The sequence below is a fragment of the Octodon degus genome, unplaced genomic scaffold (assembly GCF_000260255.1).
Source record: "Octodon degus isolate 3935 unplaced genomic scaffold, OctDeg1.0 scaffold00209, whole genome shotgun sequence".
NCBI classification, from domain to species: Eukaryota; Metazoa; Chordata; class Mammalia; order Rodentia; family Octodontidae; genus Octodon; species Octodon degus.
This window is the reverse complement of record NW_004524785.1, coordinates 3,641,723-3,654,072: the sequence shown is the minus strand read 5'-3', so window position 1 is coordinate 3,654,072 and position 12,350 is coordinate 3,641,723. Positions and strand designations below refer to the sequence as shown.

The following is a 12,350-nucleotide window of genomic DNA, read 5'->3' as shown; positions in this document are numbered from 1 at the left end:
TCAAACTTTTGTCCTTGCATTTGCCAGGCAGGCGCTTAGACCACCGAGCTATCTTCCCAGCCCTAGCTTAGCTTTTTATTGTCTACTAAGATATTCAAACGTTTCATATCTAGTTACAGCAAAACTTTTCCAGAAGAAGATATTACAAGTGCATTAGTCTATGCTTTCCTCTGGTCTGAGTGGGGACTGTGCTGGAACCATGGGAATCTGTAACTGGTTGCTGTGGGTTCCGTTTAACCTTGGACCTCTTTATTTCTTTGTTGGGAGGAAGGTTAGGGAATATATTTTTATTCTTCAATAATGTTTGAAAAGACAATAAATATATGTTATGCATGGATTAAAACAAGCAGCTTCGCACATGTCATTTTGCAGCCCTTGGAGTTGCGCTTTTGTCAACTACACACTTGCAGGCATGAGTTTGGACCTTTGCTCATTTCTCTTAGATGAGACTCTGGTGTTAATCACAGGAAAGGACCAGGTGGTTTGCTACTGTAACACTTGATATAGAGATAGGATGAGGAGACTAAGTAATTCCTCCCAAAATCCTGAGATACGAACAGCTAGTACTTCACAAATTAACCCTTTCAGCAGTCACTCCTACTACTTGATTAGAGATACACAGTTTGCTTTGTAAGATTATCACCTGTCATCTCTTGGGTTATCTGACTCAAGGTTATCTACATCTTGAGGGAAGGAATTTTGTCAGTAATTTTCTCAATTTTTGATGTATTGTTACTCTTTCTAGCTCAAATTTCTGTTGGTTATCTAAGGAATTTCAGAAGCAGTCATTAAGTTCCATAATATGCCTGGAAGCTACCTGTGAAATGGAAAGCATGAACTGCTTCACTTCAAAACCAAGAGCAACACTGAGAAACTCAAGACTGAGACGCTGACATGTTACAAACAAGCCCGTCACTGACAGGAGAGAAAGCCATTTGCCATACCATGCATTCGGTTGGACTTCACAAACTCTTTGTCTTCCTTGTCCACACTGATGGGACGCCTGGTAAACTTCTGAATGTTTTCATCAAGATACCTGCTCAGGTTCTCATCAAAGACTGTGAACAGGAGGTAAAACTCTTTGTCTATTCCTTTCTATGGAGAAGGAAGAAATGAAGATACAAAGAGTACATACTGCAAGAACTTCTAGCATTGCTTCACTTTTAAATTCTATACAACTTTATACATTTGTGTAAGGACTGACCAACGCTAGCCAGAGTCACTAGGTCACTTTGCAAATCAGGTCTCTGGGGATGACACTGATAGGTTTATAAGACACTCAGAGAAGTGTGTCCTTCTCATTATGCCCTTTCCTCTCCCTGCGTGACTTTCTCCCAGGACCCATATCCCTGCTCAGAAGCATTTGTACAGTGTGGCACCTACAGTGCTGCTCCTCTCCACCTGTCTCTTCTTACCACGGGTTGCCAAAGCCCGAAAAGGGAGGGAGAGAGGCATGGAGAGAACAGGAGATACAGACCCAAAGGAGGGAGTTTAACTCAATGGTTATGTGCAGAGCCTTAATTTTTTTAGAATAAGACTACTTTGCATTACTTCTAAGCTCATTAATCATAAGCAAAGTAGTCTTTAATTAAAATTGATTATTTATTTATTTGGTACAGGGTCTCACTACCCAGCTCAGACTCATAGTGTTCCTCCTGTCTCAGCCTACACAAAACTGGTACTACAGGTGTGCGCCACCACACCCAATTTTGGTGGCTAGCACAGGGTTCTGGGGCCAACATGGCATGCGGTACCAGGAATCAAATCCAGGTCCTTGAGCTTGCCCGGCAGGTGTTTAGATTGCTGAGCTATCTCCCCAGCCCCCCATAATTTTTTAAAAATGGTCTTATATCACCTACCCATATTCTATGACATCCATTCCCCTTTGGGAGAATTTTTATGACAGTTTACTGGAAAGGACTGCAAACATCTATTTCTATGCTCATCTCTCAACCTGCCTAGATGAAACCTGATCAAGTTTTTACCTATAGAGGAACTGACACATAATAATTATTTCTTGTGTTGAAAATAACTTTGGCTGAGTAGATTTCTCTCTCAACCAAATTCCAGGTGGAAGGTTGTTTCGGGTTAATATTTTCTCCCACAAATATTGTGTGAGTGGTCTTACTCTAAATAGTATTTGCTTGTGCAACAGCTTTCACCAAGGCACTCCTAGCAAACCTCAAATTTACTATTATATAGATACGGTGGAAAAAACCAGAATTACCTTACAAATATTTTCTGGTACTAAACTCTTTGGACCAGGAAGCAAGTTAGTATGCTGAGAAAACGACAGAGTTGGATACTGAAAGCCCTGTCTTCTGCTGACTTTCACAATTACTAGTTGTGCTTCTTAGATTATTAATTTCTTTGCCCTCCATTTTTTCAGCTTTAAAGTATTGATAAGCATTGTTTTACCTGATATTACTATTCAGACACAGTATAAATACTCAATTTATTATATGTATAACAGACATTTCTAGGGTGGGTCCATCATATGAGGAAATGAAAATCTGAGATGACCCAAGATGCTTCGTGTTCCCTAAACCTACAAATGTGTCTGATCCCAGAAGTGGTCTACATCATGCCAAACATCATAAAATATCCCACTTACATGAACTGGCCTGTTATTTGTGATTGGTGATGTAATTTGTTAAGTCAGTGGTTAAATGACTGGATTTTCTTCTTTACATAGTATATTTCATAGCATGTAGACATGGCTTGAAATGTTTTATTTTGCCCCACTCATCAGTGCAACATCTCAGCCTCTAAAAGTCAGGATTTGCAAGAAGTTATCTACACACTTTATTGTTCCTTCAGCCCAGGGATTAACTTCCAGTTCACAGAAATGAGTTTCAGTGGTTCTCAGCCTTGGCTACACATGGGGATCACCTGGAGATCTTATTTATTGGTCTGCAGCTTTTGAATAAAGGGTGTTTAAGGTGTCTCCTGGTATGGCCAAGTATGAGAAACCCTGTTGAGGAGAAGGATCCCAGTGGTATTCTACGTAGACCTCTGAAGATTTCAGAATCAAAGCATCACCAAGGCAACGAAATGGGCCAAATCCCAAATACAGTAAACAGAAATGCTAGGCTTCTGGGTAGGCACTGGTAGCTTTAGAAATTTAAATCTTAAAAAAACAAAAATGTCCTTATATAAAGACAAATTTCAAGAAAAAGGAAGAGAAATTGTTTGTGTAATTAACTTCATCATTATCCATCATTAACCATAGTGTTGATCTCTCCCACATACCACCCTGAATAGAACCTAGTGATGCTGGATAGCCTACCTGTGTCCCATCAGGCTTGAGAGCACCTCTTTTACAGACTAGCAAAGGCCCTACAAGGCCAGAGCTGGTGTCCTTGATAGGGTCAACAGCTGAGAAGTAAAGATAGGTCAGGCAAGGGGGATCACCATCTGTCGGGCTTACGCTTTCAGGCACTGTCCACCTGTAAGTGAAGGTTTCTCCTGGCTTAACATGTGCCCCTGGTTTCAAAAATCCTGAGGATATAAATGAAACAATTATTTAAAGCAACATCCAGGCTTGGGAGATAGCTCAGTAGAATAAGCACTTGCCTGGCAAGCGCAGGGTCCTGAGTTCAATCCCTGGTACCACAAAAAATAAAATAAAATAAAAAATAAATAAAGCAACATCCAAGAACAGTAAATTTGCTGGCCTGGGTTCCAGCCCTGGTATCCTCCTCTGATGATGACATAATTTGTAGGACAACTGTTTTCTTTTACATATCCTACCAAAGGCATCACGTCCAAAGTCTGCTGTTTTATGAGATAGAAACTTAAATCAAAAGATTGTCTCTTTTGTAAGCTCTATAATTTCTTTGTATCCAAGTACTATATTTGGGAAATATTTAAAAAATGATACTAGTCCATTCAGTAATAAAAATGCAAATCCATACATGCCTTCTGTGTGAAATATCTTGATCCTACAGAAGATACCCCAAAAAGTTAAATAAGAGACATATCTTCTAAAAGTTTGAAATTTGCGAGACTAAAGTAGGAAATAATCCAAATAACTGCGAGATAGCAGAAGTTAGTGTTCAAGATCACAAAGCTGATAAATGGTGAATTCAGGATTCAATTAAAGTCTGTTTGATCCTGTACAATTCTCACATTGTACAGCCAGAGAACATACTGGTATGTATGAGAGAACATAGGTTTCTCCCACTAGACAAGGCCACAACTTACTCTGCTTCTTGTCCTGTGCTTTGTAAAGACCATGAGTGAGATTGTGATGTTAACAAAAAAAACAGAAATCAGATTTCCCCTCAGCTTTCACCAGCAGAAAAATTCCTTGCAACCTGCAGCAGAGATTCTCTCCCTTTTAAAGAAGTAGAAGCGATGGGGAGAGGACCTTACATTGGCATCTACAACATTACTGAGGGGAAAGGAAAGAAACTAACATTTTCTAAGAACCGACTGGTCAGGCCCTGTTCTTGCAGCCTCTTCTTCCCCAAAGCGCTGTGAGATGAGTATTAGCATATGCATTTAATAAGTACAAAGAATAAGATTTAGAAAATTTAAATAGTTGCCTACACTCTCAGGGATGCTGAGGAAAGACACCAGGATCTGACACGGGTTCACCTACTTCTTAGTCCTTTGTTCACTCATACTGTCTCCTGCCTACACCCAGGCTGAGACTCACCATCCACATTTGGGGCTGCATCAGATGCCTTGTCATAGAGGACACCGTGGGGCAAAATGCTGTAGACTCTGTCAGCTTTGTTGGCAAAGGTCACTAGCAGGGTATCACCCACCTCTGCCTTGATGACTGGTCCTGGAAAATATTGAAAGGGAAGGGGGTGAAAAGAGATGAAAAGAGATGACTAGAAGCAGGAGAGCCATTCTCTGGATGCATACCCTCAACTGAAATAGTTCTCCCTTCAAAATATGAGTGTGGTTTTACTATACCAAGAATTCCAAGATGGGCTTCTGTCTCTGAGGGTCTCTTTCTTTGAGTAAAAGATGCATCAACATACTCTGTGTATTGAGCCTTCCAGTATTTTCCACCTATTCTGTTTTCCCCTTGGGTGAAGAAGAATGCAGAGGCACTGTGGAAAGTCATAAAACAAAACTAAGAACACATCCTGACATATCCACCAAATGCCTTCATGATGGAGTTCTCCCCATCAAAGACTGCACAGTCCTCTGCTAAATTCTCAGAAAGTCAACCAGCTTTAAAGGTCTGCAACAACTGGTTGGTGGTCAAGCTCATTTCTCTCTTAGTTGTCATACTTTCTTCCTGTAGAGGTCCAGTAATCAAAGAAGTCACAGATCAACTCCTTTCTTGCCAATACCAGAGTTCCAGATGCCATTGTACCAAATAATAAAGAGCTAACTCGTTTCTTTGCAGAAAAAGCATCTAGGGGGCTGGTGAGATGGGTCAGTAAAATAAGCACTTCCCTGACAAGTGCAAGGGCCTGAGTTCAATCCCCGGTTCCGCAAAAAAAAAAAAAAAAAAAAAGCATCTTGCTATCTCTTACCAATGGCAGTATGAACAGTGTCTACTTACAATAAACTCTTAGATATCTGGCACACTTATGGAACGGAACGTATAGTTAACCAAATTATTTAATTAACCAAGAGTGATAAACTATATACACTAAATATCAAATTTCAAAGTGTTGAAATACAATAACATAACTTTTTTAAAATAATAATATAACTTCTGACTAATACTATGTCTCTGCTATCTTACTTCCATCAACGGTAATGTCACTCTTGAAATCACTTCCCGTCCTTCTGTTTTGTCTTGTCCCCTTATCTCATTTACCCTTACTTTCTAAGTTTCTTTTGTATTCTCCTTTTTTTTTTTTTCCCCATTTGGCAGAACCAGGGATTAAACTCAGGCCCTTGCACTTACCAGGCAAGCACTTATTCTACTGAGCTATCTCACCAGCCCCTGTATTCTCTTTTTTAACACTCACTTTGCATCTTTCCCTTTCTTTTACCTCCACTAGTACAATGCTGGTTTGTGCCCTTTTCCCCTTGGGTTTGGGTCACTACATGAACCCCAAATGCATACTCTCCATCCTTTATCTTGCACTGGCTCATTCCTTTTTTTCTCCTCAGCACATACATTACTAGAACTTTGTTCTACAGAATGGTAACTTTCATTGTCATTTACCTGTCCCCAAATCGTCAACAGCTTCCAATTGCAAATCAGATAAAGCTCAAGAGTATCAAAGGACCTCTGTAATTGATAATTGGTTTGCCCCATTTTCTCACTATTGTCCCAAGAAAATGTTCATTCCCTTATTCAGATACGCCAGTCCACTCCTGACCTACTCACTCTGCTATACAGTACATGCTTTGTGTTAACTCCTGCATCTAAATTTTCTCTTTTCACCATTCACTTATATATATTTTGTCACTCTTTGAAAACCAAAAAACATCCTCTTTGAAAACCAGTTGTTTCCTGGCTATCTTTATTCTCCCTGAATACCCAGAGAACTCACTCATTTCTATTTGTAATGTGCAAAATTACTTTTATTTTCCTGTGTATACAGCTACTTTCTCCACATAAAGGTGTGGACATTTTCTTAGACACTTTCGTTTCTTTTATGCCACCAGTACAATGTGATTTCACATAGCATTTAAGTAGCCATTGATATTTAATGTCAATTAACATTATTCTATTTATGAAGAAATATTGGCCAATAGAGAATGCTGCTATTGAAGAGTTTCTCATAGATGATTCCCACAAAATCTTTGCAAGTGCATTAATTTGGTGGAAGAAGGAAGAAATCACACAAGGAAGGGAAGTAATCCAATATAGTCCCGTAGTGCACAATAGTAGTGGGTTATCCATACTACTATTTCACCTGTAAAAGGTTTGCCTTTTACAGCTCAGGATATTAATATGGCTTTCCTTTTTATACCTCATTTTTATACTTTTCTGCTGGATGGTCTGCATCTTGTACTGTGAATAACAACTACAAAGACAGCAATATGCAATGTATTAATTATTGTAACTGTCTTACTAACCTGTTTTGAAACTGTCTCATTGCTATTTCTTTCTCAATAAAATTAATATATATATAAAAGAATACAATAAAGTTTTTCAACTTCAGCGTATATAAAAAAAAAAGGAAGAGAAGAAGGAAAAGAAATAGGAAAAGAAGAAAGTACAGTTAAGAAAACGAAGTATGCCTTATCATTGGTCACAAAGAAGAATTTGTGTTCCTTCCAATTCAAATAATGACCAGAGAAAAATAGCAATCCTCAGTGTGTTAAGGCTTTCACAGACATCACTGCATATAATTCTGTAAGTTGCAGGATTCTACATCCACTTAATAAATTTGTATATTGAAAAATACTATGTGCTGTGGGCTCCTGAAGAGCAATGAATTACAAGTCAGGAGTCAGGGGAAGGATCACTTCAGAAGCAACATTACAGTTAGGCTTTGGAGAGAAAAGTGACATTTTAATGGATAAGGAAAAGAGGACATTCATAGGCCTTAGAAAGGGCAGAACTTACATCAGGTTGCTCTTAAGCCTAAAAAGCTCATCTTTTAATAAGTTCACTTGCATTGAACTGAGTTCTGTCATATTTTCTCCCGAGACTGATCTGGTCCGCGTGTGCTAAGGCCTTAGTCTTTACTCTGTCAGTTTGTACATAGTGGTACTTAAGAAATGTACGATGAATGAATGTGGTGCTTCGATTTAAGAGCATATCACGGAGCAGTGAACGCTCTGCCGGTTCTCAGCAGTCTTATTTTAAGAACCCTTAAGGAGCAAAATGAGATCATCTATGTAGCATGTGCTCGTGAGAGCAGCGCCAGGAATGCAAAGGACTTACCCATCCAGCAGAAAAGTATAAACACAAGGTATAAAAAGTAAAGCCATATTAATATGCTGAGCTGTAAAAGGCTCAAGTCAGCAACTTCTGACATTGCCAGACCTATGGATAACTTACAACTATCATGGACTACTGGGCTATATTGGAATATTTTGCTGAATTCACACACCTACAATATTTAAATGGCAATGGAATACTCTTCTCTGACAAAGCTAGGCCAAAAAAAGGGAAACAAATGGACTATTTTGTACCTGTATATTCAAAATAGGATAGATATACAGCTACTTTCTTTTAATTCAATGAGAAGAAATATTTGTACTACTAGTGTTTGGACAGGATATCATGTCTGCATCTTGTATTATGAATAACCACTACAAAGACAACAATATGCAATGCATTAATTATTGACACTGTCTTATTAATTGGTTTTGAAACTGTCTCATTGCTATTTCTTTCTCAATAAAATTAATTAAAAAGAAAAAAAAATGTCTACTGGCCTAGGATCAGAGAGATAGCTCTGCAGCCTAAGCACCTGCCTGGCAAGTATAAGGTCCTAAGTTTGATCTTCAGTACAATAAGTAAATAAATAGGAATACAAAGGAGATCAAGGGTAAACCAGGATGAGACAGACAGTGACAGAGACAGAGACGGACAAAGAGACACAGGGAGACAGAGACAGATAGCAGCAGCAGGACAAAAAGTAAGCAGCACCACTGAGTAGTAACGAGTGCTTACCTCTCAGAAGAATTTAGGGGAAGACCAGTGAATTTGTCATAGCCATGAGGACCATAATCCCAAAGGATTTTTTCAGCTGCTATGAAGTAGTGCCTCTGTTGACCCGCCTTAGGGTGAGAAACACCAGCTTTGCAGTTCCCAACGTTGTACTGCCCCAGCATGCCAGCTGCAGATTGGAGGACAAGCACAAACCAATGTGTAAATTAAAAGATACAGAAAAAGATTGGTAAGATTTGACTTCATGGACATTTTAAGCCTCTTTACAGAAACTTATGCTACAAACAAGAATTAAATATCCAAGGATGAATGGTGGACAGGAAGATACTTATAACACATGATGAAAGATTAATATTTTAGTCACTTTTGAAAATAAGGAAGAAAAAAGTAAGTCTCTAATCAAAAATAGGCAAGGAGTATAAGCAGATTATGCTCAAAAGAAATGACAAACATAGGGCCGGGGAGATGGCTCAGTGGAATAAGCACTTCCCTGGCAAGCGCAGGAGCCTGAGTTCAAGCCCCGGTTCCGCCAAAAAAAAAAAAAAAAGACAAACAATAAAAATAGTTCAACCTAAATAGCAATTGCATGGCAGTGTTTCTCACTGATAAAATTGGTAATGATTAAAAATACTAATACTTTTCAGTGTTGGTAGATCAATGAAGAGAAGCACACACACACCATGGGTGGAAGAATGACAGTTTCTTATTTATTTATTTATTTATTTATTTATTTATTTATTTAATTTTTGTGCCATACTGGGGATTGAAGTCAGGACCCTGCGCTTACCAGGCAAGCACTAATTCTGCTGAGCTATCTCCCTGGCAACAGTTTCTAAAAAGAATTTATCAATGTATGTTTTCACTTTTCAAAAAGGAAGTTAAAGTCTAACCCTAGGATTCCTAAAAAAGTCATTTAGTAGTATTCCTAAGGAAATATTCAGACACATGTGCAAACACTTGTAGACTGTATATAGTGGCCAAAAAAAAAAAAAAAAGGTAGGAAAGGAGAAGGAAAATGCAAGTGTTGAGCACAGTATTGGTTCAATAAATTGTGATATTCTTGTTATGAACACTGACAGCATTAACAATGATGAAGTAGCTCAATATTCACTGACATGAAATTGTTGTTCTAATACATTAATAAGGGGAATAAGTAAAATATAAAATAGTATATGAGACTGATTTTATTTATATATCACTTCTGTATTTACTAAAGGTATAGAAAATAGTAAGGGATCATATTCATGAAAATATGATGCCAATACCTCCAGATAGAGTTACTGATTTTTAAAATTCAATTATGCATATTTTTATTTTACATTAATTTTTCTGAGGATGTGAACAATTTAGGAAATACATATTGATGAATACATAAACATCTGCTTATGTCCACAACTACTGACCAAATTTAGCAATCCTATTAGTCTCAGATGGCTGCTATTTTCTTAATTTTAAGTCTAGATTTGGAATTCCTAGGTCAAAGAATTTCTCCTCAGATTTAACAGCATGAAATTCCTTAAGAATAGGAACTTTGTGTTGATCATTCTTGTCTTTTCAGACCACTACACATTAATGGATCAACTCTTGACTTGAATTTAATTGGAATAACCCAGCTGGGTAGTGCTAAGAGAAGTCATATAAGGTGGATGTGAACAAGAATGTGTTACCGAACTATCCTAAACAGTTGGACTGCTGCATCTGTTAGTGACTGTATATAGTTATTATCTTCAGAAATTACTCATAAATTATTTCTTCTGTGTTCAGTTCATTGATAAAGTGACTTCTTGTTCTTACCATCTTAGGTCAGACTCTTTGTTTGTGTTCCTTTAATGCTGCCAACTCTTGTTAAACGTCAACCAGTGGCCAGAATTTCCCCATAGCATCTTCTCTACAGACATCTATCATGGTAACCTTCCCAAACAACTGTGTTGACTACAGTATGTCAATAGTGTGTCTGAAGCTCTAGAAGGACTCACATGGCTTTCCTGGACACACTCCAAGCTCCCTAGCCCAGCTACTGAAAGCCCCTCCCATAGAGACCAATCTACATTCTTAGACTGCTCTCTCCTCACTCCTTTGGCTCAAACTATATGCTCCACATAATTAAGAACCTATTCTATATTGTCCCAAGAAACTAGGACTAAGTCATTTACAGGCATTTTTTTTTCTTTTTTTCTTTCTTTTTTTTTTTTTTTTTTTTGTACCAGGGATCGAACTTAGGACCTTACACTTGAGAGGCAGATGCTTATGCTGCTGAGCTATCTCTGGCCTCAACAGGCATTTAAGTCAACAGTGTTTATTATGCATCTGTCATAAACCATGAACAATGCTATAGGACAATGGATTTTGCCTCAAAATAAGCAAGAACATTCTACTAGATCAGCTAAGATATGAGGTGAGCTGCTACAGTTACTTGAGGTGTTCAAGAGGAAATTCAAGAATTCAGTGGGGGAATTGGTCCTAGTTAGAAGGTTCTTATTATTCTATCTATAGCCACTGACAGTTCACGTAGTTTTTCACTTCATGCTTGTACTATCTGGAAACTTTTTTCTTTGCAGTACCCAGGACCAAAGCCAGGGATGCTCTAACATTAAGCCATATCCCTTTTTATTTTTATTATGAGACAGGTTCTTGCCAAGTTGCCAGGCTGGTCTTGAACTTGTGATCCTCCTGCCTCAGCCTGCCTAGTAGCTGGGATTATAGGTATGCACCACTGAATTCAGCCTTTCTCAATCTACCCAGTTTCTACCCACATTTTAAATCTCATCCCAGGAAGCCCCTCTGTTGCTCTGAAATAGGGATAAAAGTGCCCAAAGAATATCTGTTTTTCTTGGCCCTATATTTATAAATATCTATGTCAAAGTACAAGATTATAGGTTCTTCAAAAATTTCATTTTTTTCCTTTTCTTCTTAGGAACATGATAAGTTAATATCTGTTGATAGAATGCCAACTAAATGAGCATTTTATATTTCTACATATTTAATATTTAAGTAAAAATAATACTTGTAAGAGTCTACTTAACAGTAAGTATTGGAAGCACCAATGGCTACGTGGCGTACGTATCCCATTCTAAGCAACTCCACACAGGTCTTCAAGCTCTTTACCTTGCAGGTGGTCACTGACTTGGCAGGTTATCATCCACTTCCCAGGATTCTCAACTAACATTTCCGTTGTGAGGAAGGTAGCTGGGAACAGGTTGACGACATCTGTCCGATGCCCTCTGCTGATGAAGGTGTTACCGTAAAAATAGATAGAATGTATATCTATCTCATTCCCCATTCCAAATAGGTGCCAGGACACAGATTCACCAACACACATTTCAGGCTCAGGAAAGTTTCCAAACAGGTATCCATTGAGAGCTGAAAACAGAAAAACACTAATGGAAGAGACAGAGGCAAATATGACCAGAAATATCCATAGTAATGTATACTCTAGTACAGCTGAAAATCAGAGAAGATCACTGGTGTAATGTTTTTATCCAGTTGCCCCAGAAGGGAACTTAAAGCTTTGTGTTGATCTTTTACAAGAGAAGAACACTTGCACCTGATAAAATGAAAATCAGTACAACACAGTACTATATTTCTATGTCCTCTTATGTATTATAGTACTGCATATAAGAGTTATGCAAAGTCATAAAAAGTCAGTACACACTGACAACAGCCTTTGAGTTGCTGAGTGAGCACAATCACAAGGTCTGGAGTTGAACAAGTCTCTAGGACAGCTTAGGCACCAACTATTGGGTCCTTCATTTGCAAATCTGTCATCCACATTCCTTGGGACTGGAAACCACTGGGACCC

General features: G+C 38.3%; 1 protein-coding gene across 1 annotated transcript in view; it reads right to left on the bottom strand.

The window, feature by feature from the left end:
* Hephl1 (hephaestin like 1) overlaps positions 1–12,350 on the bottom strand; it is an 88,927-nt gene that overhangs the window by 36,177 nt on the left and 40,400 nt on the right. The window contains exons 5-10 of the mRNA XM_004644779.1: positions 11,657–11,911; positions 8,555–8,720; positions 4,930–5,069; positions 4,664–4,795; positions 3,290–3,501; positions 945–1,095 (exon numbers count right to left, since the gene is read on the bottom strand). Coding sequence (XP_004644836.1) covers positions 945–1,095; positions 3,290–3,501; positions 4,664–4,795; positions 4,930–5,069; positions 8,555–8,720; positions 11,657–11,911 — 1,056 coding nt within the window. The remainder of the gene's footprint in view (positions 1–944; positions 1,096–3,289; positions 3,502–4,663; positions 4,796–4,929; positions 5,070–8,554; positions 8,721–11,656; positions 11,912–12,350) is intronic.